Genomic DNA, 27,893 nt, shown 5'->3' with positions numbered 1-27,893 from the left:
AAAGGCATTGTATTTACGTGCTTTATGCAATAGACTTTTAAGTTGTATATAGTTGTATTTGAACTTGATGAAATAAGTAAAAATCACAGAGGGGATTATGATACCCCCTGCAAAAGTATGAAGGGGATTTTGTAACACCCTGTCATTTTTCAGTGTAGGGGATTTTGATCAAGGGGATTTTGATTGTCTCCCGGGCCATCAATGTTCTTGATGAAATGACAACACTAAGATTGTTTTTTGGTTACTTGCTGTGAACAAAAAATAGTTATTATACCCCTAGGTTACGAGGTATATGTGGGTTATATGAGAGTGACAGACGTCCATCTGGCTGTCTGTCCAGAGGATTATAATCTATGAAATTGTTAATTGGATTTTCTATAAACTTCAGTGGTTACTCTTGTAAAAGGGCTTGAGCAGTATTTGGTCATCTGGTTGCCAGTTTGAAACAAACTAACAATATCGCTATGTTTCTTTTATCAGGTATAGCTAAAATTCTAACTATTTAATAGTGCATGAATTTTAGTTTTCAAGGTTACACCTTTTATTATAACCAAATGAATTAAATATAACACTTTTTTTTATGAATTAACGGCCCCTATAATCACAGTATTAATCATAGTATCAAAATATGGCAGGATAGTATTATGATATCACAGGTAAAAGTCATAAAACTTCCGCAGTCACATTCCACGCATACTTTAGATTTGTCTGTAAGCATTTTTGAATAATCTGATACTACTGACTTCATTTGTCCTACACATAAACACAGGTATGTTTTGACAACTTTAGATAGTAAAAAAAAAGGCGGGAGATTATGGAGTTAAGTATGACAGCTGACTGCGGACAGTGTGGTTGAAAGTAATGTACAGTAATTTATGCAACTGTCATTCGACACCTGACTGTCCGTGCAGCCCACCCAGCATGCAACTTGATCCCTGAGGCCTCCCAAACCCTCTACCGCAGTTAGCTAGATAATCTTTTTAATTTAATGTTTAATAATTTCTCTTATATATTCTGACCAATCTAGTGCTTTGAGAAGAAAAGGGACATAACTATACAAAATTTGAATAGCCTCTTGAGTTATCTCCCGTGAACAAAACACAGGATCTGAACACAGACTATGTCTATAGTCTGCCGTGTTGAAAAATATGGATCTTGTGCATTTAGTTCAGGTCTTGATTCTGTTGAGTTTTGAACTTGAGACCTGTATAAGAAGTGGCCAACTTCTTATTCACACAACCATTCCCTGGAGACAGCTTTTGAGAAGAACTTCAGAGTAAAAGTAAGCGTTTTCAGAAGAAACCATTTGGATTTAATACCAGAATCTTCCAACAATAAACATACAAAAATTGTTTAAGGACATAATTCACCCTGATATTACCATGCACAGTATTTTCATCAATTTGTAGTACAAATCTGACCTTATTTATGGTCCTGTTTGCTATGGGAAGAAAAATGTGTTGAGTGTCTTGGTTAAAAGGGTGCTTCAAAGATAAAATTTGACAAGGGCTAGCTATATTAAATGTAGTCTACCTTGTCAGATTTCTTGTTAGAGTTTTGAAATTAATTAAATTTGACGCCTGAAATGTAAAATTAAAAATGTAATTCTTGCTGGAAGTTAAATTATACAGCAGTGTATAAAGTAAATTATCACCTTGACATCTTGAACACATTATGATCTCCTTTTGACAACCTGAATATATTATGTCTTTGACAAACTGAACACAGTATGAACTCTTTCTTGACCAAAGCGCATTCTGATCTCTGTGACGACCTGAACACATACTCACCTCTTTGACACACTTAACACATGATCTCTTTTACAGTCTTATCACTTTATGACCTCTGACAACCTGAACATTTTTTGACCTCTTTGAAAACATGAACACATTATCTCTTTTTGACAACCTAAACACATTATGATCTCTTTCATAACCTAAACACATTATCTCTTTCACAACCTAAACACATTATGATCTCTTTCATAACCTAAACACATTATGATTTCTTTCCACAACCTAAACACATTATGATCTCTTTCATAACCTAAACACATTATGATCTCTTTCACAACCTAAACACATTATGATTTCTTTCCACAACCTAAACACAATATGATCTCTTTCACAACCTAAACACATTATAATTTCTTTCCACAACCTAAACACAATATGATCTCTTTCAAACCTAACACATTATGAATTCTTTCCCCAACCTAAACACAATTATGATTTCTTTCTAACCTAAACCAATATGATTCTATTCAAACCTAAACACATTAAGATTCTTCACAACTAAACACAATATGATTCTTTCTTAACCTAAACACATATGATTTTTTCCAGAACCTAAACACATTAGATTCAACTAACTTGAAGTGGTTTTGGACTCTGACAACCAAACTATGTTTTTTCACAAACCTACACATGTTCACACATTATGATCTTGGTAACCATAATTGTTTTGAACTCTGCACTAATTTTGATCTTTTCAACAGCCTGAATGCTTAATCTATGATCTCAACGCCTGAACCATGATACCCTCTCTCTGTTTTATGTGTGGAAGTTGTATGTTGCTGTTAAGGACTTATGAATGATTGTCAGTCTGTGGGAAATCCAGTGATAACAAATATTAAAATATAATTTCTCATCAATAGCTACAAAAGTCATACACATTCTAAGAACAGAGTATGAAAAAATGTTCACACATGTCTGTAGCTGTTTGTATGTTTAATATGCAAAAAAAATATGTTACACAAGGTGAAAGCATTTCATTTAGAAATGAGCACCAGCCTGTTACTCAGTCCAGTGTCAGACAAAGTTGTTTAATCAAGCAAAATTATTACTTTCAAAAGCTGTAGCAACAAAGCAATTGAGACTTTCAAATCTTCCCTTTACCCACTCAATTTAGGTCACACACTGGATTGGTTGCCCCTCCTAACATTAGGGGAGCATTTACTGATCTGGGGAGCATTTACTGAACTTCGCAAGCCAGATTTAAAGCTTCAGAAAATAAAAAAATAAGAGAGAAAAGATTTTTTTGATGGAAAATGACTTTTTTGCAATGAAGTATATGGCGGAACAATAAAAAAACGTGAACATGCAAATATTGTATTATTTTTGTTTGAAAAAAAATGTGGGCACCTGGGAGAACCTGGTTGATACTACTTTTTCTTGCTAATTTTTTTTTTTACAAAATAGAAGGAATATTTTATAGAGTGTATGGTGTTGGACTAAATGATAATATAACAAAAGCAAACTTAAACAACAGACTGAAGTATCAAGATATGTAGATAGATAATAATATTTTAGGAATATGCATAAAATAGCAATGCCATTGCCAATATCACAAGAATATTATTATAGTTATTATAAAACACCATTAAAATAGTTAATAGATATTTGTGTAATTTAACCAGATATTACATTATAAAAGTTCACTTACAGACATAAAGCCCACATGTGATAGTATGTAATGAGAAGTTACAAAATGAATGGGTGCAATATTAATTGGTTTGTGGTTAAGATAAAGAAATGACATTAAGTTTGTGATGAACCAAGTTTGTTGTTGTCCATGAGTTATAGGTAAATATTGAGGCATTGATAGAAACACTATTCTAAGAGTAAAAAAAAAATCAGGAAATTTTCACATTTTATAAATCCCCAGGGAATATCTGAATATAAATGAGCCGTGCCATGGGAAAACCAACATAGTGGGTATGCGACCAGCATGGATCCAGACCAGCCTGCGCATCCGCGCAGTCTGGTCAGGATCCATGCTGTTCGCTAACAGTTTCTCCAATTTCAATAGGCTTTAAAAGCGAACAGCATGGATCCTGACCAGACTGCGCGGATGCGCAGGCTGGTCTGGATCCATGCTGGTCGCAAACCCACTATGTTGGTTTTCTCATGGCACGGCTCAAATAATGATTTTATCATGTTTTAACTTACTGTTCTCATTTATTTCACATCATTATATCAACAGAAAAATAGGTATTATATATTTTGAATGGAGTTGGTAAGATGTCTTTAATCCAAATTTTATATTTGGATTAATATTTTGTATGTAAACAATCATGCAGAGTTGTGATAAGGTTGAATACCTTTAACATAAATAGTCCTATGTATACATTAGTACATTATGCAGTATTTTGTCTTGTCCTGTTTTCTAAATATACCTGGATCAAGATCGTGCAGGTGTTTGTTTTGCTTTTAAAAATTGTGACTCTGTATGATTCGGATCAGTACAAACTTGTATAATCTTTGATCAGTTTAGTCAGAATTGGGTTAAGACAATTTAATGTTCTTGACTTTGGAAATTAATTGTGCAAGAAGACATTAAACACCAGGACAGACAGTTACTCTACACATTTTTTTTCTCCAGAGTGTCTTGTTCTGTTTATTGTTTGCATTTAATGTGCAGTGTTAATGTGGGAAAAAATAATTAATCTTTGTTATATATTCTAATTTTACTATACCAGGTGATTCGTGACCTTGTTGTGAATTGGTTGTTTAGAATAAGAAGTTGTTTTTGTCAGAAGGTGATTAATTGATTGCGTAAAACTTATTACGCTAGTTCTATTGAATCTTGACATTGGATTAACCAACGCATGGATTAGATCGGGATTAATTTTTCGAACAAGGCCTGTATTTAACAGGTTTTATAATAGCATTATAAAAATCGAGCTGAAATTCTATTTAGTGTCGGCATAAAAACTACTTTTTCTTTAATATCTAGGACGTATCTATTGTGGAGAGTGATTTTACAGGGATATAATTTAGAAAGTTTTACAATCGTATAAGTTTGATAGTTGTGTATATTTGGATTTAACGAGCGTATATAATTGAGGGTTTTGAAATGTTTTAAAACCTGTAACATTTTAAGGTATGTTGATTATTTTTTTTTTTTTTTGTTTATGGTGATAAAAGCATGCATAATAAATGCCTCGTTTGTTTTAAGAAAAATTTATCAGATCTGATGGTAAATGCATTTGATCTAGTGTTACTAAGTGTATACTACACATACAAACTGGCTGTTGGGTTATATTTCTTAAAAGTTAGTGTGTAAAAAAAAATGTGTGAAATCTAACAAATGATTTGCTGGAGTATTTCTTTTCAGTGTTATTTTTTCTTTAGTTTAAGGCGTACTGTAATTTATTTGAGTCACTTTAGCAAAAAGCTGATACTTATTGTTGTGTATTGAGCTGCGGCCAAGTTTCAGTTAAACAAGACTTGAACTCTTGACCTCTCCAAGGTTTCAAAGTTGAACATGGTACTCGCATTTTTATAAGGACCATATTAAATACAACTATTTTGGATAGAGATATGTTTTCCTTGGTTCACAGTTTTACAACTGCAAATAATATTAAAATTGTAAAATTTTGTTAAATCTGTTGCATTGTTAACAGTATATCTGCAAACAGATAATTGTTTCATGAAGGTTTGGATGTCGGCCATATGTCAGCCTGGATACATTGATATTCCTTGTAATCAAACTTCCTTGTTTGGAAAAATATAATTAATGTAGTTTCAGATTTATTTTGCGACATTTTTTCCTTTTATAATGATGAGAAAAGACCATTTGATGGGTTTCTCGATGAGCAGGTTAAAAAAAACCCAACTCAATTATGATTTTTTTGATGAGGCTTCGCTTCCAGGGACGTTCAAAATGAATCTACTTGGTTTTGACGAAAAGATTTAAGCCGTGCCATGAGAAAACCAACAGTGGGTTTGTGACCAGCATGGATCCAGACCAGCCTGCGCATCCGTGCAGTCTGGTCAGGATCCATGCTGGTCGCAAACCCACTATGTTGGTTTTCTCATGGCATGGCTCATTTGTTTCTTCAAAAATTTTATTTGTTTATTATAACTGAAGGGTTAACATCATTACATGTAGCCATACACTTGCACACACTGAAATTTAATGTATCTTTTTTCCCCCCCTTCTCTTTCCAGGTTGTTAATGAGGATGAAATCATGTTTGAATTTGATTGGTCAAATGTGTCCAAGCTGGACTCTGATTGGCTGCATCATTACAATATGTTGTCTGCAGGTTGAAGCAAATGAAGGTAAGCAATAGGGTCATACTGTGCAAGTTCCAGTCCCAGGTGAAACAACTGAATTTGAAGACCAGTCTCAAAGTTCAAATATCTGATTGGTTGTTTCTGACCATACTTTTGAAATTGACCAATGACAGATCTTCATTTCATAGACTGGTCTTTGAAATCAGTTTCCCTGTAATGGTTTCATAACTAAAATCCCATAAGGTTCCATATGATACAGCTCAGTTTGAAGAGAAGTCTTTAAAGAACCTCAATATCTGGTTGGTTGATTCTCAGAGCACAGTTTATATTAACCACTGGCTGAGTCTAGTGTCTAAGTTCATGAGGTTTGTAAAGTGATATATTTCTAAGGCTAATCTGGTCCAGACTTGCAAAAAAAAAAAAATGAATTTATGTTATTTCAAAATACCTTTTAGCCATACTTCATGAATAAATTTAGGATAGCCTATTACATTCCTGTGTCATTGTTATTGTGTAAAAATCATAAAACTTGAAGCATCCATCATTCATAAAAACTTTGTTATGCACCACAAAACTTGTGTAAAATGCACCACATGAAATGCTACAACTATAAAACAATAGAGAAAAACAACAATGATTGTTCTCTATTTTGATGTCAGATTTACATGATTTACTCAGCAAAACAGTTTTAATTAAGAAAAAATAATCACAGACATAAATGCAAAACTTTGGTGTGTGTAGGCCAGATTGTTCTGTTCTTAAAAATGTGTTACCTTATCTGAACTTCGTTCAGGAAGAGCTGTTAGGGGAAGTGGATGGTCCATCCTGCATCAACACTTTTGCTTATATACATCTTTGCTTCTGTTACTATTAAATGGTTAGAATTACACCAAACTTGGTCTTTAGCATCTGTACATGGATCTCTCAAGTTTAGGGGCTGCTAGAGCGTAAAGTACTAAGAAAAGCCTTGAAACTTACTGTACTTCAAGATAGATCTTTGCCAAACTTAGTTTGTAGTCACAGACCTTGTTAGCTCCTCTCTCAGATTTGTCTCATTTTCTCCTAGGCAAAATGCCTATATGCCTTACAGTAGAATTGTTGTTGTATCAAAATGACAATATTTATTATAAGTAAAATTTATCAGATACTTAACAACCATTCTCCTAATTAAGTGGTTATAACAACATGATTTTGAGACCTCATTTTCGGTACTTTAGAAAATTTCATTGATACGAAAAAATATGAAACTTGCTGTTTAGCAGTTATGTGCATGTAGACATTTTCTCAATGAATAAAACTGATACCTGGAAATCCACAGTGAAAGTGATTTTCTCAATACAATAAGCAATACAACTAAGCCAAAAGTAGAACTGCCACATTCTTATATGCCTCATAATACCATATTTCATCAGCAGCATGGAACTACGTTTTGGACTACTTCACATGTGACACTGAGAAGTCACCTCCTATTTTGGTGTAAATAGTCCTCATAGAAACCTAGAGTAATTGCCCTTTTTTATGGCAGGATTGTTAGAAAGCAAGGGTTATTGCCCTTTGTTATGACAGTATTGTTAGAAAGCAAGAGTTATTGCCCTTTGTTATGCCAGGAGTTTTTTTTAGAAAACTAAAGTTATTGCTCTTTAAAAAGTGCACCAACCCCTTTATAAACAAACTGCTATTTTGAAGTTTGGCTATTTGTATTTTTGGGGCTCATGTAAACTGTGAACACTAACAAAATAAGGGACAGTAAACCTATACATTTAATGGGCTGATGACATAGATACTATAAAGTCTGTCTAAAAACTGAGACAGACATCTGCCCACTGCTTGTCAACTTAATTTTTGTGTCTTAAGAGAATGTTTTACATTCCTTGAAAATTTTTGCAGGTGTCTTAAAATATTTCAAGCAATTACTTTTGATACCAGTTTGGAAGTTATATACTATACTAATAAGAATATGAAGCATTTTTTCTTATTTTAGGTCTCATAGTCTTCCTGCAAAAAAAAAGAGCTTTATAAATAAAAAAAAAACTTAATTCAATGATGCATTTGCAATAAGCATATGATTTGAAAGATAGTGAAACTGCTTACTTGCTTGAGCATCAATGGCTCATGCACCTGAGCTTGCTCGAGCATCAGTGGCTCATGCACCTGGGCTTGCTCGAGCATCAGTGGCTCATGCACCTGGGCTTGCTCGAGCATCAGTGGCTCATGCACCTGAGCTTGCTCGAGCATCAGTGGCTCATGCACCTGAGCTTGCTCGAGCATCAGTGGCTCATGCACCTGGGCTTGCTCGAGCATCAGTGGCTCATGCACCTGAGCTTGCTCGAGCATCAATGGCTCATGCACCTGAGCTTGCTCGAGCATCAGTGGCTCATGCACCTGGGCTTGCTCGAGCATCAATGGCTCATGCACCTGGGCTTGCTCGAGCATCAGTGGCTCATGCACCGGGGAGGACTCGAGCATCAGTGGCTCATGCACCTGGGTTGCTGAAGCATCAATGGCTCATGCACCTGGGCTTGCTCGAGCATCAATGGCTCATGCACCTGGGCTTGCTCGAGCATCAGTGGCTCATGCACCTGGGCTTGCTCGAGCATCAGTGGCTCATGCACCTGGGCTTGCTCAAGCATCAATGGCTCATGCACCTGGGCTTGCTCGAGCATCAATGGCTCATGCACCTGGGCTTGCTCAAGCATCAGTGGCTCAAGCACCTTGGCTTGCTCGAGCATCAGTGGCTCATGCACCTGGGCTTGCTCGAGCATCAGTGGCTCATGCACCTGGGCTTGCTCTAGCATCAGTGGCTCAAGCACCTGGGCTTGCTCAAGCATGAGTGGCTCAAGCACCTGGGCATGCTCAATCATCAATGGCTCATGTACCTTTGCTGATTCTAGCAGTTCATGTGGTCCATAGCCATTTTCCTGATACTTCCATTGTTTGGATCAAAAGGAAACCCTAGATACCTCAAGCATTTTACTCTTTTAAAATGTAAAAATTTAAATTTGGGGTTCATTTAATAAGGGTGAGACATTTTTCTGGTAGAGATGTATAATGTCTGGAGGCACGCTGACTGCAAAGGAGCTGGTATCAAACTGCGTTTAGGGAAATATGGCCTATAAATATATAATTATGTATAATATTTTCAAACTGCGTTAGGGAAAATAGCATTATACATACTGTTAAATTGTTATATAGTATATATATAGGTCATTTTTCCCCAAAAAGAGTTTGATACCGGTGCCTGTGGCTTGCTATTAATATAGATAGAAGTATTCAGTGTGCCCCTGTATACTGAAGTGCTTGTTTTTACATATTTAGAAATCCTCCTATTGGCATAAGTAATTAATTTAGCTGACCTCCTGATATATTAGTCTGTGAAAGGCTGTAAAAACTGGACACTATTAAATCTAGGCTCCATATCGGTGAGCTGCAGGGGAAATGAAATTCTGTTAGTTTCTAGTTGATTGCAATTATTCCATCTAATTTACTACCCCCCAGTAATCTAATGAAGCTGATAGTTTGATTCACCTAGTGACAATCTGTACCAAGATTATTGACTCCAAGACAGTTTTTCCTTAATTCTTCACCATTTTTGTCCGGCCGATTGGTTCTAATTGCTTTAATTCTCTGGCCAAGTTGTTAAAATTGCTGGCTTTGAATCATGTGCCATCACCTCCCTGCTTGGGAGAATTAGTTTATATGAGGAAACTTAATGCAGTTGCCTTCAGACAAGAGATAAGTGGTTCTTACCTAGGTGCATGGCCCTTGCCTGCAACACTGTTCAAACGCGCACATTGAGTCTTCTTACAAAGTCATTATGTACCTGTAAGACCTATAAGTGGACTGATTGGCATTTTAAAGCAATGCAATATATTATGACTTTTCTAATGATCTGTTAGCAATCTATTTAAGGAACAAAAATATCCTTTAACAGCCGGATACTTTTCAATAATGCATGCTTCCTTTCCATTTTTAGCTCATCTGATTTTTTGAAAAAAAAAAGATGAGTTATTGTCATCACTTGAGCGGTTGTCGGCGTCGGCGTCTGCGTCGGCGTTGCCTGGTTAAGTTTTATGTTTAGGTCAGCTTTTCTCCTCAACTATCAAAGCTTTTGCTTTGAAACTTGGAATACTTGTTCACCATCATAAGCTGACCCTGAACATCAAGAAACATAACTCCATCTTGCTTTTTGCAAGATTTATGGCCCCTTTTGTACTTAGAAAATATCAGATTTCTTGGTTAAGTTTTATGTTTAGGTCAACTTTTCTCCTAAACTATCAAAGCTATTGCTTTGAAACTTGGAATACTTGTTCACCATCATAAGCAGACCCTGAACATCAAGAAACATAACTCCATCTTGCTTTTTGCAAGAATTATTGCCCCTTTTGGACTTAGAAAATCAGTTTTCTTGGTTAAGTTTTATGTTTAGGTCAGCTTTTATCCTAAACTATCAAAGCTATTCCTTTAAAACTTGCAACACTTATTCACCATCATAAGCTGACCCTGTACAGCAAGAAACATAACTCCATCCTGCTTTTTGCAAGATTTATGGCCCCTTTTGGACTTAGAAAATATCAGATTTCTTGGTTAAGTTTTATGTTGAGGTCAACTTTTTCTCTTAAACTATCAAAGCTATTGCTTTAAAACTTGCAGCTCTTGTTCACCATCATAAGCTGACCCTGTACAGCAAGCAACATAACTCCATCCTGCTTTTTGCAATAATTATTGCCCCTTTTGGACTTAGAAAAATCATTTTCTTGGTTGAATATTATGTTTAAGTCAACTTTTCTCATAAACTATCAAAGCTATTGCTTTAAAACTTGCAACAGTTTTTCACCATCATAAGTGGACACTGTACATCAAGAAACATAACTCTATCCTGCTTTTTGCAAGAGTGATGGCCCTTTTTAGACTTAGAAAATCATGGGTAGGACAATATTTCTATTATACAAAAAAAAATCAGATGAGCGTCAGCACCCGCAAGGCGGTGCTCTTGTTAAATTTATGTAATTTCCTCCATTTATTAAAATTTAATGTGAATATATTTTATTAATTTGTGTATTTCTTTTGATTTTGATCAGTGTCACCCATTACATATTTCCTTTTTTTAATGTCAAAGAATGTACTATATTCAGATAGACTCCAGATTTTCGAAGTCTACTGTACTTTAATTTCCTTATCAGGCCCTTTAATTAAAAAGTTCAGTTTGAATTGCTGCTTCCTGTAGAGAAGTTGTCAATTACATACAGAGAACTCTAGCATCTGATTGGTAGATAATGAGGTCATCTTTAAAATTGACGAATGGCAAGGCTGCATTCAGATATTGCTCTCCAAACTAACTTTTATAACTTTGGAACTAGTAGTGCTGTAAAACAGATTAGACCTTACCCTGCTAAATTTCTATAATAGACTTGTCCATCTTTCAATTTGGACAGTACCAGTAACTTTTGAAAGGGTTGTTTACCAAAAAGATACTGACTGAATAGTGAACAGTGCAGTTCATGATCTACACTGGTTCAAAGGCAGAATCAGTTGTGTCCAGCATGATAAGGGTTAGACTGTCAAGCTGTTCAGTCCAGAGGCCATATAGGATCTTTAATGTATCTCATAATTTTTACACAAGGAGTTGTGGGCTGGCTTTTTTACCCAGAAATGGATCTTGGCATAAAAATAAAATATACTGTTAAGATAAAGTGAAATTCTTTTAAATGTATAGAACTTTAAAGTTCCATAACATTTTTAATTTTATCTTAAAGCAACTTTTCAAATAGATGTTATACATAATTAATTACATGGTAACAAAGTCACTACTTTCCATATTACACATGAATGTATACATTTGTTGCCATAAAGGGAGGTAATCATAAACAGTAGTTTTAATAATATTTTCTTTAATAATATTTTCTACTATATTGTTAACCAGTCTTGAAGCCTTTGACAAATACATGAGAGAACAATTATCGGAAGTGGGATTTAACACTAGACATATTTCATGTTCTTAACCTTTAGCCTGCTGGCGGCAAGTGATTCTGCCTTTGCGACCAGTGCAGACCAAGATCAGCCTGCACATCCGTGCAGTCTGATCATGGTCTGCACTGTTCGCTATTCAGTCAGTATACTTTCAGTAAACACCCCTTCAAATGATAAATGGTATTGCCCAAATTGAATGATGGACCAGTCCATTTTAGAAATTTAGCACGCTAAAGGTTAACAAAAAACATGGCAGCCACATTATAAACAAAGGCTTTATAAGCTTTTACACTTGAAGTGAAATGTTTTTTAATATCTATTTTAATATTTAACTTGTATAAAGTATTTTTTCTATTTTTATAGATGTTTTGTCTGTGTTATGTTTTCTCCGAATTATTTATTTAATTTGTGTTCATTTTATAGAATTTTGAATTATTCGTGTTTAAACGTACTCCATTATAATTTTAAATGTGACTTTATTGCAAATTATATGGAAGGGTTATTATTGAAGGCGGGTTATTACTGTTTATATTAGTACTCCGCCGAGGATTATATGCGCTATTGTGGTTGAAAAGCCGAGTGTATTATTCTGAAGAAAAATAGAAGTTAAAATACCATTATTAAGCTATTCGAAACGACAGTTGGATATCGTATTTTGACAACAAGGGGTTTATTTACGCACACTTGATCAACTTACTAATTTTTGATAAAAAGGAGGGCAAGGTCATTTGCTGCACACTTTTAGTTGTAAACTACAGAGGATTTATTGGCGTTGTAAAATTCAGTGGTATTACTTTAACGGCACGACGCCTCGATGGCAGGAAATTACAAGGTTGAGAGAATTAATATTGCGTCCGAGATTTTTATCGATATTGGACAAAGAATCTAATACCTCTTCAGTATTTTCGAGCATGGTTTTAATTGTTAGAAACTGCTCGACACATCAGCAGTTATATGATATCTGAAATGACGATCAATGTCAATTTACGGTTTAACTTGCCATCTTAATTAGAAATCAAAGAACAACCCCGTTAGTCTTTTGAAGTCAATAGGGTTAATTTGACATATTTATCCCTTTTAGAATTAGTTTTTGAGCTGTCTTGTTTTTCGTTTATTATATTGGTGGATGTCAATAAGTTGGGAAGTGGGTCGCAGGAGACAAGAAGTTTTTTTTTTTTATCATGTTAGTTTTGAAAGTTTGTTGAAATGTTTTCAAATAATGATGCAGTATAAAATTTATATGTGATTTCAGAAATGTGTTTTTGTTTTTGCTGGAAAAATTTCGTTCTCTCAAAGAATATTAAGTTTTTGTTATTATTTCTTCTTTTTTTATGAAAGAAAGAAACAAAGTCCTTCAGTCTTTCTAGACCGATTCAAGCAAGTCCACTTGACTCATTTAACTTGACGACAAATTACAAATTGATTCATTTAACATGAGAGAAGAAGAAAAAAGCTTAGGAAAAAAAAGTACATTAGTTGTATTCGTAGATGTTTATCAAGAGTTGTTGTAGTGAAACAATCTAGAAGCTTGTTCCGCCCTCCCAGGTTTTTGTCACTGATAAGTATCGCATTCTCACATAATCCGCAAGATTCCCTGTTTTCATCTTTTGATTCCAGAGATTTGATGAAAAAAATTGACTGCATGCAAACTTCTTTCTCTTTTCTTACTATCATGATTTTTCCTTTTGAATTATTGAAGAATGACATGCATGTTTTATTGGGACATTGTTGCTTTGTTGCTTTACTTAGTTGAACTTTTGTGTGTAATTCTCTAATTGTTCTGAACTTTGTTTCTATCTACAGCAGTGTGTTGTGCTGGATCCATAAATTTCTTTGATGATACAGCATACATGACACTTGTGACTTCATTAAAAAATAAAATTGCCCAGCAGACAATTTTTTTTATATATAACAAGACATTGTTAGTATGATGTTACAGGAAAGATCCATGGATTGTTACCTATAAAGCATATGGTGTAAAAAATATAATTTTGTAGACCAATTTGAAGTGAGAAGGATGAAGATAGGAGGTATTCTCAAATCTGGACATTTTGAAAATTTCATGCTTCTAATCTTAATGGTACATAATAACTGAGGTGAATATGTAGCTGAAGTCCAAATTTTATATCATGAATACTTAAATTAATAGTACATTAATTGAGGCAAGTCCAAATTTCAGTTGAATACTAAATGGTACATTGAGGCAAGTATGTAGTTTAGGTCAAATTTTCTCAAATAGTGGGCTTAAATGTGCACTTCACTTATCTTGTGTTACTTGGAAAGATGGAAGTATTCCAGAAAATTCTCTCAGAAAAGTGTTGAGTGTTAAAAGCTAAATAAATATGACTTAATGATTGGTTACCACACAAGTACATGCTCCGTAAACAACTTAACCGATTTGGATTGGGTGCCTTGTTTGATTTAGCTATAGGTTCTGGAAATTTGCAATATGTAACAATTGGTCCATAAAAACATTATCAAAATGAATTAAAAGGTCTCATTTACATGCATATAAAATTTCCGTCTACCCTCATTGTCAGTTCTGGCAAACAAAAACTTGAGCATCTTTTAACAGACACATGGCATCAAAATGAAGGGACGTAACTCTTGTTGAACACATTTCAGCTATCAGTCACCAGCATTTTGTCTGCCTGTATCACACAGATATATAATCGTCGTTGGACAGTTTTTGACTTTAACTTAATTAGCAATGATGATTTTCAACCTAAATTTTTATATATATGTATATAATATTATAGAGAAACCAATATGGCTGATCAATCACCATCTTAAATGTAAGGAATTAATAAAAACATGGCAGCACTTTGTGGTATTTCCATGTATATGTCAATGGAGACATGATTAATGTGTTCATTTTAGGAGATTTTAAAGTGGCAATAATTTTTGTTTCCTGGTAATTTACGTTTTCCTTATAATCTAGGCTGCATTAATACGTCTTGTAATAACTGGGTATAATGCGATTTCGTATATTGCCGCTTCACAAATTGGAGTTTCGTATTGAAAGAAGATTTATTTTGATGGATTGCATTATTTGAATTTCAAATCTTACCATATGAATGGGGTAATGCAAATTTGCTTTAACGCCACTTCAAATGTTTGACTGACCTGATTCTATGTGTTGAATAAGATTGACATAATTGTCAGAATACACTTTTCAGACTGGATATTTATGTGAACGATGCTCGGGATTGACGACAATTGTTTATTGTATAAAAGAATCGTGCGTTCTTTAATTTGAAAGGATAATTGAATAATGATAATGAATGCATTTTTCAATGTCAGTTTTATTGCAATAACAAAATGATATATAAGTTTTAACCCTTACCTGCTAAATTTCTATAATGAACTTGTCCATCATTCAATTTGGACAGTACCTTTAAATGTTAAAAGGGGTGCATACCAAAGAGAAACTGACTGAATGGCAATACAGGCAGGTCGTGAACAGACTGCACGGATGTGCAGGCTGATCATGATCTGCACTGGTCGCAAAGGCAGAATCAATCGTGTCCAGCATGATAAGGGTCACTACAATGGATGATGATAAAGGAGTTGTCAGCCCTGGTACTCACTCTGGTTTCTACCCATGCTGAAATCGTGTACAGCTTCTATTTTAATATCTTTAGATAAAAAGAGTCCCTGCCACAAGTTCAAGTTATTCTTCCTGCAACTATCATTCCTTGATTCCACCACCACCTTACCACCTTGTATCTATACCCTGTCTTAAACCCTTCTATAGACTTGTTTAATTTACCGTCTTTGCCAGTCTTTAGTCTGAGACTTCTCACCACTCAACCCTCGCCCCCTCCCCCACCCCACCCTCAGCCACACCTTCTGAATACTCAGATTAAGCAGTGAAGTTCTGTGAATTCATTAATATTTGTTGGGGACAATATAAACAAAATTTAAAATTCTTATGCATTTAATCTTCAGAAGTTTAATAATGCACCAATCCCAACCAAGTTAGACAAAGTCATTTAACCCTTACCCTGCTAAATTTCTATAATGGACTGGTCAATCTTTCAATTTGGACAGTACCACTTATTATTCAAAGGGGTTTTCACTGAAAATTTACTGACTGAATAGCGAACAGTGCAGACCATGATCAGACTGCACGGGTGTGCAGGCTGATCTTGGTCAGCACTGGTCGCAAAAGCAGAATCATCTGCCGCCAGCATGCTAAGGGTTAACCAAAGCCATGAAAAATTGTTGCTGATGAAATAAATAAATTGATTTTACAAGTAATTTTGCAGGCTTGAATGTCTTACATGTGAAACATCAAAGTCCATCCCAGACAATGAAAATGGCATGAGATGGGGGATTATCACATTTAATTGCTAGGAAATAAGTTGTCTGCTATATTTAGACAGCTTTGTAATAAAAGCGGCTTTTGTTGCTGGAAGGGTCGTAAATATTTTATGCATATCGAGGGTTCAACGCAATAAGGGCGTATCTACATATAATAATCATATGTAGATACGCCCTTATTGCGTTGAACCCTCGATATGCATGTTGGCTGATATTTTAATCAAAAATTACTATGCAGTGACGTACTTTGTTTATTTATAATTCAGCATCTGATTTCTATGTTATTTTGATGCTTTTCCTTCTCGCTCGCATGTTTCATTAAAGATTTTCATTGCCCATCTTTTACTAAAATATTTTAACTTCAGATATTTACTTCAAATAATGAAAATCTTCATCAAATGTTACAGTTAATTTTACCAAGTATATAAATTAATTGTTTATAAAGAGCTTGTTTCAGAATTGAATATTATGCAGAGACAGAGGATTATTAAAAAGACTTCCAGTTTTTATTGTGGCGGTACACATTATACTGTCACACATGAATAATGAACAAGTGGTAACCTTTCAGGGCACTTTTTTGAGTCCTAACAAACTTTTGATTTGACAGTCAGAAATATGTAGATCTAGGTCATAGTTGCCAAAGTGGATAGAAAGAATGAATTTTCAAGATGGCAGTCAATATGGCCACCATAATTTTTAGCTCGACTATTCATAGAATAGTAGAGCTATTGGACTCGCCCATACGTCGGCGTCCGCGTCCCAATTTTGGTTAAGGTTTTGTATGTAAGCTGGTATCTCAGTAACCACTTGTGGGAATGGATTGAAACTTCACACACTTATTCACTGTGACAAACTGACTTACATTGCACAGGTTCCATAACTCTATTTTGCTTTTTTACAAAATTATGCCCCTTTTTCGACTTAAAAATTTTTGGTTTAGGTTTTGTATGTAAGCTGGTAACTCAGTAACTGCTTATGAGAATGGATTGAAACTTCACACACTTATTCACTGTGATGAACTGACCTACATTGCACAGGTTCCATAACTCTATTTTGCTTTTTTACAAAATTATGCCCCTTTTTCGACTTAGAAATTTTTGGTTAAGGTTTTGTATGTAAGCTGGTATCTCAGTACTTACTAATGGGAATGGGTTGAAACTTCACATACTTGTTCACTGTCATGATCTGACATGCACTAAGCAAGTCCCATAACTCTACTCTTTTTTTTTTCAAAATTATGCCCCTTTTTCGACTTAGCAGTTTTTGGTTAAATTTTTGTATGTAATCTGATATCTCAGTATCCACTAATTGGAATGAATTGAAACTTCACACACTTGTTCACTGTCATGATCTAACATGCACTGTGAAGGTCGCATAACTCTACTTGGCATTTTTACAAAATTATGCCCCTTTGACTTAGCAGTTTTTGGTTAAGTTTTTGTATGTAAGCTGGTATCTCAGTATCCACAAATTGGAAAGGATTGAAACTTCACACACTTGTTCACTGTCATGATATGACGTGCAGTACAGAGGTTCAATACCTCTACTTTGCATTTTACAAAATTATGCCCCTTTTTCAACTTTCGTATTCATTCAGTTGACAAGGCTGTTGAATAGTCGAGCGTTGCTGTCCTCCGACAGCTCTTGTTTTATTTACAAAACAAATTGAAGAAGTATGGCTGCCATATTTTTTTTTCTTAATTTCCATTTATTTACAAAAAAAAAAATGAAGAACTTCACTTTTTAAAGCAGTACACAGATTAAATTGCTAATGAAAAAAATAAAATTGTTTAAATCATTATAGAGAAAACATTTTTTTACATTGTACTGACATGCTTACTTTGGATGCTCAGTTCTTTTGCTCTTGCTAACCTGATCCACATATGCCAAGTTAAGAGCAGCACCTAAAAATGCTATAAAATGTCCACTTTTCAGTTTTGATATTACTCATTCAGTGTTTTTTAGGCCGTTTTTGGGGCTGAAATTCGGCCCCATTCCCCTGTCAAAAAAGTTTTTCCCCCTATTTATGAAAAAAATTCCCCTCCAAAAAAATAAGTAAATAAATAGAATAAAAATTTTTTGGGCCCCACCACTATTCCCCCAAAGCTTAAAAAAAACACTTCTCATTTAAATTTTGATGGTCTGATTCTTGACTGGATGATTTGTCATTTGTTTCCGTGGCTTCACACCACAGCAAGATTTAATTCAACAAAACAGCCTCTTTTTGGTTCCTTATTTAGTCAAGTAAATGAGAGTAAATAAGTCATGAATCTATATTGGTTGAAAAAATACTACAGTATCCCTTTAAAAAAGACCAAATCTAACTTCTCCAACAACTTCCTCACTTGAAAAGATACAGAAGGGATTTGACCTCTGACCTAGTCTTCTCCTCAGGCCCTGATTTAAAGGTTGCTTATAGATATATAAGTTGTAGTTTAATTATATGATTAAATGATCACAGTAAAATCATGTATAGAATTTGAATGAAAAACCGCAAAGCCACAACACAATTACAGCGTAAGCTTGAGGTTGTGAATGTGTGTTTTCAGTAAATTTATACACACTTGTATATCTGTTGGATCTACATGGGCAATTAAGCCTTTAAGACAAATCCGTATGTGTAAATTTGGCAGATACCTTATAAATGTTCCTGTGGTCCTCTTTTTCTTTCTTCTGCAGTTGGGTTGTTTCCAATCTAAAGCAACTAAGTACATTTTGTAGTGCATATAAATTTTAATTACTCAAAAGATTTTTTTTATGAAAAATAGCTTTTATTTTCCCCCCGTTAGTCCTTACTAATTTTTTGCATACTCTTTTTACCTCCCCCTGCTCTCCTCTCTCCCTGCTCTCCTCCCCCAGGATTCACAACAACAGTTGTTGGAATCATAAATTCTAATGATAGATGTTTGATCACATTATGTAAACAGCAGTTGTTGTAATCAAATGTTCTAACGACAGATCACATCATGTAAACAGCAGTTGTTGGAATCAAATGTTCTAACGATAGATCACATCATGTAAACAGCAGTTGTTGGAATCAAATATTCTAACGATAGATCACATCATGTAAACAGCAATTTTTGGAATCAAATGTTCTAACGATAGATCACATCATGTAAACAGCAGTTGTTGGAATCAAATGTTCTAACGATAGATCACATCATGTAAACAGCAGTTGTTGGAATCAAATGTTCTAACGATAGATCACATCATGTAAACAGCAGTTGTTGGAATCAAATGTTCTAACGATAGATCACATCATGTAAACAGCAATTGTTGGAATCACATGTTCTAACGATAGATCACATCATGTAAACAGCAGTTGTTGGAATCAAATGTTCTAACGATAGATCACATCATGTAAACAGCAGTTGTTGGAATCAAATGTTCTAACGATAGATCACATCATGTAAACAGCAATTGTTGGAATCACATGTTCTAACGATAGATCACATCATGTAAACAGCAGTTGTTGGAATCAAATGTTCTAACGATAGATCACATCATGTAAACAGCAGTTGTTGGAATCAAATGTTCTAACGATAGATCACATCATGTAAACAGCAATTTTTGGATTCAAATGTTCTAACGATAGATCACATGTAAACAGCAGTAACTGTTGTTGGAATCAAATGTTCTAGCGATAGATCACATCATGTAAACAGCTGTTGTTGGAATCAAATGTTCTAGCGATAGATACATCATGTAAACAGCAGATTTTGAATCAAATGTTCTAAGGATAGATCACATCATGTAAACAGCAGTTGTTGTAATCAAATGTTCTAGCGATAGATCACATCATGTAAACAGCTGTTGTTGGAATCAAATGTTCTAACGATAGATCACATCATGTAAACAGCAGTTTTTGGAATCAAATGTTCTAAGGATAGATCATATCATGTAAACAGCAGTTGTTGTAATCAAATGTTTTAGCGATAGATCAAAACATATAAACAGCAGTTGTTGGAATCAAATGTTCTAAGGATAGATCACATCATGTAAACAGCAGTAACTGTTGTTGGAATCAAATGTTCTAGCGATAGATCACATCATGTAAACAGCAGTAGTTAGAATCAAATGTTCTAACGATAGATCACATCATGTAAACAGCAATTGATGTAATCAAATGTTCTAGCGATAGATCACATCATGTAAACAGCAGTAACTGTTGTTGGAATCAAATGTTCTAGCGATAGATCACATCATGTAAACAGCAATTGATGTAATCAAATGTTCTAACAATAGATCACATCATGTAAACAGCAGTTGTTGGAATCAAATGTTCTAACAATAGATCACATCATGTAAACAGCAATTGATGTAATCAAATGTTCTCACGATAGATCACATCATGTAAACAGCAGTTGTTGGAATCAAATGTTCTAACAATAGATCACATCATGTAAACAGCAATTGATGTAATCAAATGTTCTAGCGATAGATCACATCATGTAAACAGCAGTAACTGTTGTTGGAATCAAATGTTCTAGCGATAGATCACATCATGTAAACAGCAATTGATGTAATCAAATGTTCTCACGATAGATCACATCATGTAAACAGCAGTTGTTGGAATCAAATGTTCTAACAATAGAACACATCATGTAAACAGCAATTGATGTAATCAAATGTTCTAGCGATAGATCACATCATGTAAACAGCAGTTGTTGGAATCAAATGTTCTAACAATAGATCACATCATGTAAACAGCAATTGATGTAATCAAATGTTCTAGCGATAGATCACATCATGTTAACAGCAGTAGTTAGAATCAAATGTTCTAACGATAGATCACATCATGTAAACAGCAATTGATGTAATCAAATGTTCTAACGATAGATCACATCATGTAAACAGCAATTGATGTAATCAAATGTTCTAACGATAGATCACATCATGTAAACAGCAGTTGTTGGAATCAAATGTTCTAACAATAGATCACATCATGTAAACAGCAATTGATGTAATCAAATGTTCTCACGATAGATCACATCATGTAAACAGCAACTGATGTAATGAAATGTTTTAAAAACGATAGATCACATCATGTAAACAGCAATTGATGTAATCAAATGTTCTAACGATAGATCACATCATGTAAACAGCAATTGATGTAATCAAATGTTCTAACGATAGATCACATCATGTAAACAGCAGTTGTTGGAATCAAATGTTCTAACAATAGATCACATCATGTAAACAGCAATTGATGTAATCAAATGTTCTCACGATAGATCACATCATGTAAACAGCAGTTGTTGGAATCAAATGTTCTAACAATAGATTCCATCATGTAAACAGCAATTGATGTAATCAAATGTTCTAGCGATAGATCACATCATGTAAACAGCAACTGATGTAATGAAATGTTTTAAAAACGATAGATCACATCATGTAAACAGCAATTGATGTAATCAAATGTTCTAACAATAGATCACATCATGTAAACAGCAACTGATGTAATGAAATGTTTTAAAAACGATAGATCACATCATGTAAACAGCAGTTGTTTGGCCATCAGATGTTTCAAGAAGAAACAGGAGTTGAAGGAATCATACGTCTTAACCATAGATCTTATCATGCATGCCTTGCAAAAACTGAACCTTGCCTACCATGATCATCCACAGTTAGTCAAAGTTAGACTGGCTCCCGTCCCTATGTTTGTTCTTATTTACATATATCAGTTTTCTTCATTAAGAGGGAAGTAACTCCAGAAGGTTGTTTCTACATTGAGATTTTTTATTGCCCCTGGCTCCGAACATAGTATGTATGGTTCAGCCATCAGATAAAATTGTGCTATTTTAGAGGCCTAAAATTTTCTTACAAAATGTTTCCAGTATTTATATAAAAATAACCATGCAGCCAGGGAGCCAGGCTAAGTCAGAGTATGCAATCAGTGATACCATGGTTGATCATGGTCTAAGGTTAAGTTTGACATGATGATGGAATAGAATAAATCATGGTTGATCATGATTCCTAAATCATGGTTGACCATGAATAAACCATGGCTTAAAACAATAGCCACACCAGTGTTTTACAATGATTGGATATGGTGACCATGGTCAACCATGATAGACGTTCAGTTCTTGCAGACGATTGAAGTGCACACATCTTGTATAATAATGTAACATACATTTGAAACAAACATGGCAAGTTTTAAAAATGTTGCTTAAACAGTTCATTCTTTGCAAGATATTTTAATCCTTCTCAGGAACAAACAGTTACCCTCTATATCCACGAAATGAAATCTCTTCCCTTAAATGTAATGTTTTTTGTTACTGAGATCAGTTAAGTGCTTTGAACACATGATCATTTCCCTTTTCCTGTCTTTAATGTTCTTATCTCAAAGAGGAAATTTAACTAAACAGAATGTTGTCATGCAGATTTCTTCTTGTTTGTCTAATGTTTATGAGAAGACAAAAAAAAACAAAGAAAAATGTCTTAAATTTTCATGATGACGTGAGCCTTGAAGTATTAACGCTTTCCCCTTGTAATTTCATTATGCAGCTATCTCTTGTTTTGCTAAAATTCTGAAAATCTGATTTATACAAGGTTTTATTAGCAATTAACATGAAATATCTTTACAAAGATGAAATATAATCTGATGGAAAGAAAAATAAACAAACAAGAAAATAAACTACATGCAAATATTTCAAATATGTTGGTTCAAGATGGTGTCATGGACAGTGCAAACTTTGCAGGTACAAGTCTATAATGATTGTAGTTATTTATGCCGGTCGTTTATATGACTAAAAAACTGTTGAAAAAGCAAGATGGGCGGTTATGCGTCGGGCGTAATAATTTCACGAGGACGTAGCCCAAGTGCAATTATTTGTATGACATGTTACCGCCCGAGTGTAATAGTGTTAAAACACGCTTTTGCTATGAATGATTTCCCTTGATCTAAAACAGTAGATAAAATATAGTAGCGCTCTTTCTTGGTCGCAACAAAAACGTTGACGTCACCGCACGTTAACGTGATGTCATTCTAGCGTAAGTGTGTTTTAACAGAGACAGGCATATTAAGAATGGGTTATTTAAAATCACACTGACACAAGTATGGTTCCCAGCTTTTAAATAGTGGAGTTAACCCTTAGCCTGCTGCAGGCGAATTTAACAGCCTTTGCAAACAGCTTGGAACCAGATCAGACGCCGATTAAATCGGCGTCTGATCAGGTTCCAAGCTGTTTGCTACTCTGACAATATTTCTTCCAATTTTGGAGCAAACTGAATGAACTTTACAATTTTAGCAGACGACATTTCCAGCAGACGACAGTTTATCTAGCATGCTAAAGGTTAAACCCCAGGAGGGCCTCCATGCCATCATATCTGGTACATTTGAACAGTCGAACAGAATCAGAATTGCCAGAAAGTGACCCAAGCTGGACTTGAGTGTGATTCATGTAGGGGAAGATGTCACCTACTTGTGGAGATAAAATTGGAACTGTTAAAGAATGCTGAAACCATTGTAAAGTTAGAGACCACTGTTGACTGAAATACTGTTAAAAAAACCTTGTAAAACTAATGTGCCAAATAAGTCACTTTGTTTACTTAGAGAAAGGAAGAAATCCTAGAGGGACAAGAAACTAAATTAGAGACAGCTGTGATTCAATTAAAAGACTATAACAGTATAGTGGGAGGTGTATGCAACACATTTGGTCTCTTTGACATTTATTTTCAAAATTGGAGAAGGCGTAATGTCCAGAAAGAAGAGAATTTGTATACTTTTGGGAAATAACAGAATTGAGATACTGTTTCCTTCATGTTTAAATGTGTTGACATATTTGTTAACAGAGAAATATATAAGATTAGCTGTGAAGTAAGAGAGTGCAAATAATTACTTAAGTAATGTTCAGTTTTTTCTTTTTCTAGTAAAATTAGAATTAAAAGCTTAAAACGGAAAACAAAGGCAAATAATTGTTTTCTTTCCAATTGTTTCAGTTCCTACAGTAAGACTGATGCCAGTCTTTGCTTAAGCAGAAGCCAGTTTTTGCTCCACTTATTGGCAGCAAAAAGATGTCTGTATTTGCTCTACCTCTTTGCAGCAAACAGAAGCTAGTTTTTGCTCTACCTCTTTTTTTCAGCAAACAGAAGCCAGTTTTTGCTCTAGTCCAATTTAAAGCAAACAGATGCCAGTTTTTGCTCTACGTCTTTTTTCAGCAAACAGAAGCCAGTTTTTGAGTCCTATTTGAAGCAAACAGATACCAGTTTTTGCTCTACCTCTTTGCAGCAAATGAATGCCAGTCTTTGCTCTACAGTGGAAGAGGTTGAGGCAGCTGATTTAATTTCTGCCATTTTTGCTAGAGATGTTAGAAAATTGATCTGGAAGAGGAATATCATTTTGTTCTGACAGGCTATCTACTTTTTAGAGAGTTGATAGACACATCTCTACACCTGTTGATAAAGTAAATAAAAGGGTGAAAAAAACATTGTCAGAAGTTAAAGTAGTGCAGAGTCAGATAAATTCTTTTGAGTACATTACCAGATTTTATATATAACTGTTGAGCAGATGGAAACTGCATAATTTGTAATTTTGAAAAAATGTGATTTACAGCAGTGTAAAAGAGACTGGTTTAAATTTGGATTGGACAGTCTCACCAGGGTATTGTATCATTTCATGTGTCTACAATGTGAGTTTCTGCAGTAAACAGACTAAAGCTGTGCTTTTTTACTCAATCCTAAGATGTTTAGTTTAATCTGAATCTCCTGCTAAAAGCTTCTGTTTTGGGTGACACAGTGTTATGGTAGTTTGTGTTCAGACCCTGTTTTTTTTTCACAGGAGATAACTCCTGAGGCTATTCAGATTTTGTATAAATTATGTCCCTTTTCTTCTCACAAGCTCTGACCAGATTTAACCAGTCTAGATAATCAGAACCAAGACTGATGAAACCAGAATATATAACATAATTTTTTTTTCTAAAAAAAACCCCAGATTATCTAGTCGGTAGCCAGACTATAATGTTTATGGTTTCTGTGCTTAATAGCGCAGCTTAGCCCCAGCCCTGGTGTTAAGATGAGTTGAAGAGATCTAAGCTACCAGTGAACAATGAGTTTTCTCTGTGGCAGGTATAGAGAGGACAGTACCTCACAAGTACAGCAAGTCCTCTTTAGAGGGTATATAAAGACATTATGGTATGAAATAAAGAGATATGTCAAAAATTTAGCTTTACTAGTTCTGTCTATCAGCAAAATTTTGCTTATTAGAATGAAAGAATAGCTCATATTGTCATTTTTTAGCGAAAAAAAAAGGATTATTAAAACTTTGTATGAAAAATCATGTAAGCGCAAAGTAGGTGCGCTCTCAAAAATGTATTGTAATAATTCTGAAATAATTTCCTCCCCAAGACAAGTAAAGTTAAAACTGTCTTACAAGATACTGTATGATTATTAAATGTGTGGAAAAAAATTACTGCAGAATATGATGTAAGGACCTCCTTTTCATTGAATTTTGAATTAATTTTAACTTATTAAGTAAAATAACTAATTAAAGATCACCCAGAATTCCCAGATTTTCTTCAGCAGATCTTTTCAAAATATTATGATTGCTTTATTTTTGGTATTTTATTGTTCTTAAAAATAGTGCATTTAATTTGTTTTTATTATAGTTTATTTTTCTGTTATTGATTTTGTTTCTGCAGTTGGACATGCTGATAAGCCTATATTGACCGACAGCTGACCCTGGTAGAACTGATGGCAGACTATTTTCCATCAATACAGATTACTTCTTTCTGTTGATCAATATGGCAGATAGCTAAAGTCTGAAAAGGCCATGCCCTTGATATATATATGTAAAAGCTGGATTTTAAAGGTTAAGTAAGGTGAAGTGAAGTTTGACAGATCCCAGTTTGGTTGAGCGGTATCGTCTTTATGAATTATATACTATCATATCATGAAATACAGACGCCCCTTCCTTTAAAACCATGCCTCACCCTCCCCCAGTTATGCTCCACCCTCCGGGTCCAGCCTAATTATTGCCACCTTTATTTCAAAAGGAAACTAGTTGTTGGTCTTTATAGATTTGTGTTTTAATGTCAAATAGCCTATAGGTAGAAGATTAATTGAAAATAATAGTGTTTCTAACTCCAAGAAATGGTGTTAATCATACCCCCACCACCACCACGGCCTTCTCTGCTCTTTAAAACTTCTTAGCTTCTTGGATGCTTTGAGGAAGTACATGCAGCTATTTCTTTTCCTGTGCCTTTGAATCACAAATTTGTTTATTATAAATAATAAGATCAACTTAAAATGCAATTCTCTAACCAATTATAAACACCTTTTCCATCCCCTGTAAAAAGTCACTGCAAGGCCTTTTGGGTGCCTACAGTTTTACTTTTGAACCACTCACTGACTTTAAAAAATTCTGATTTATTTATCATGGTGTAGTGCCTTTTGTTAGCTCACCTGAGCAATGCTCAGGTGAGTTTTTCTGATCGCTCAATGTCCGGCGTCCGTCGTCCGTCGTCTGTCGTCTGTCGTCTGTCGTCCGTCGTCTGTCAACATTTAGCTTGTGTATGCGATAGAGGCTGTATTTTTCAATTAATCTTCATGAATATTGGTCAGAATGATAACCTTGATGAAATCTAGGCCGAGTTCGAAAATGGGTCATCTCGGGTCAAAAACTAGGTCACTAGGTCAAATCAAAGAAAAACCTTGTGTATGCGATAGAGGCTGTATTTTTCATTTAATCTTCATGAATATTGGTCAGAATGATAACCTTGATGAAATCTAAGCTGAGTTCGAAAATGGGTCATCTCGGGTCAAAAACTAGGTCACTAGGTCAAATCAAAGAAAAACCTTGTGTATGCGATAGAGGTGGTATTTTTCAATTAATCTTCATGAATATTGGTCAGAATGATAACCTTGATGAAATCTAGGCCGAGTTCGAAAATGGGTCATCTCGGGTCAAAAACTAGGTCACTAGGTCAAATCAAAGAAAAACCTTGTGTATGCGATAGAGGCTGTATTTTTCAATTTTTCTTCATGAATATTAGTCAGAATGATAACCTTGATGAAATCTAGGCCGAGTTCGAAAATGGGTCATCTTGGATCAAAAACTAGGTCACTAGGTCAAATCAAAGAAAAACCTTGTGTATGCGATAGAGGCTGTATTTTTCAATTGATCTTCATGAATTTTGGTCAGAATGATTACCTTGATGAAATCTAGGCCGAGTTCGAAAATGGGTCATCTCGGGTCAAAAACTAGGTCACTAGGTCAAATCAAAGAAAAACCTTGTGTATGCGATAGAGGTGGTATTTTTCAATTGATCTTCATGAATTTTGGTCAGAATGATTATTTTGATGAAATCTAGGCCGAGTTCGAAAATGGGTCATCTGGGTTCAAAAACTAGGTCACTAGGTCATATCACGTAAAAACCTTGTGTATGCGATAGAGGCTGTATTTTTCAATTGATCTTCATGAATTTTGGTCAGAATGATTGCCTTGATGAAATTAACCCCAAGTTCGAAAATGGGTCATCTGGGGTCAAAAACTAGGTCACTAGGTCAAATCAAAGAAAAACCTTGTGTATGCAATAGAGGCTGTATTTTTCAACTGATCTTCATGAAATTTAGCCAGAAT

General features: G+C 34.7%; 1 protein-coding gene across 6 annotated transcripts in view; it reads left to right on the top strand.

Moving 5' to 3' along the window:
* LOC123537817 (epidermal growth factor receptor-like) overlaps positions 1 to 27,893 on the top strand; it is a 188,728-nt gene that overhangs the window by 78,076 nt on the left and 82,759 nt on the right. For all 6 annotated transcript variants that reach the window (XM_045321661.2, XM_053530543.1, XM_045321657.2 and 3 more), the window contains one exon: positions 5,955 to 6,067. In XM_045321661.2, coding sequence (XP_045177596.2) covers positions 5,962 to 6,067 — 106 coding nt within the window. In that variant the 5' untranslated portion in view covers positions 5,955 to 5,961. The remainder of the gene's footprint in view (positions 1 to 5,954; positions 6,068 to 27,893) is intronic.

Source organism: Mercenaria mercenaria, chromosome 18 (assembly GCF_021730395.1).
Source record: "Mercenaria mercenaria strain notata chromosome 18, MADL_Memer_1, whole genome shotgun sequence".
Lineage (NCBI taxonomy): Eukaryota > Metazoa > Mollusca > Bivalvia > Venerida > Veneridae > Mercenaria > Mercenaria mercenaria.
The sequence above is the reverse complement of the archived record's forward strand: the minus strand, read 5'-3'. Positions and strand labels throughout refer to the sequence as shown.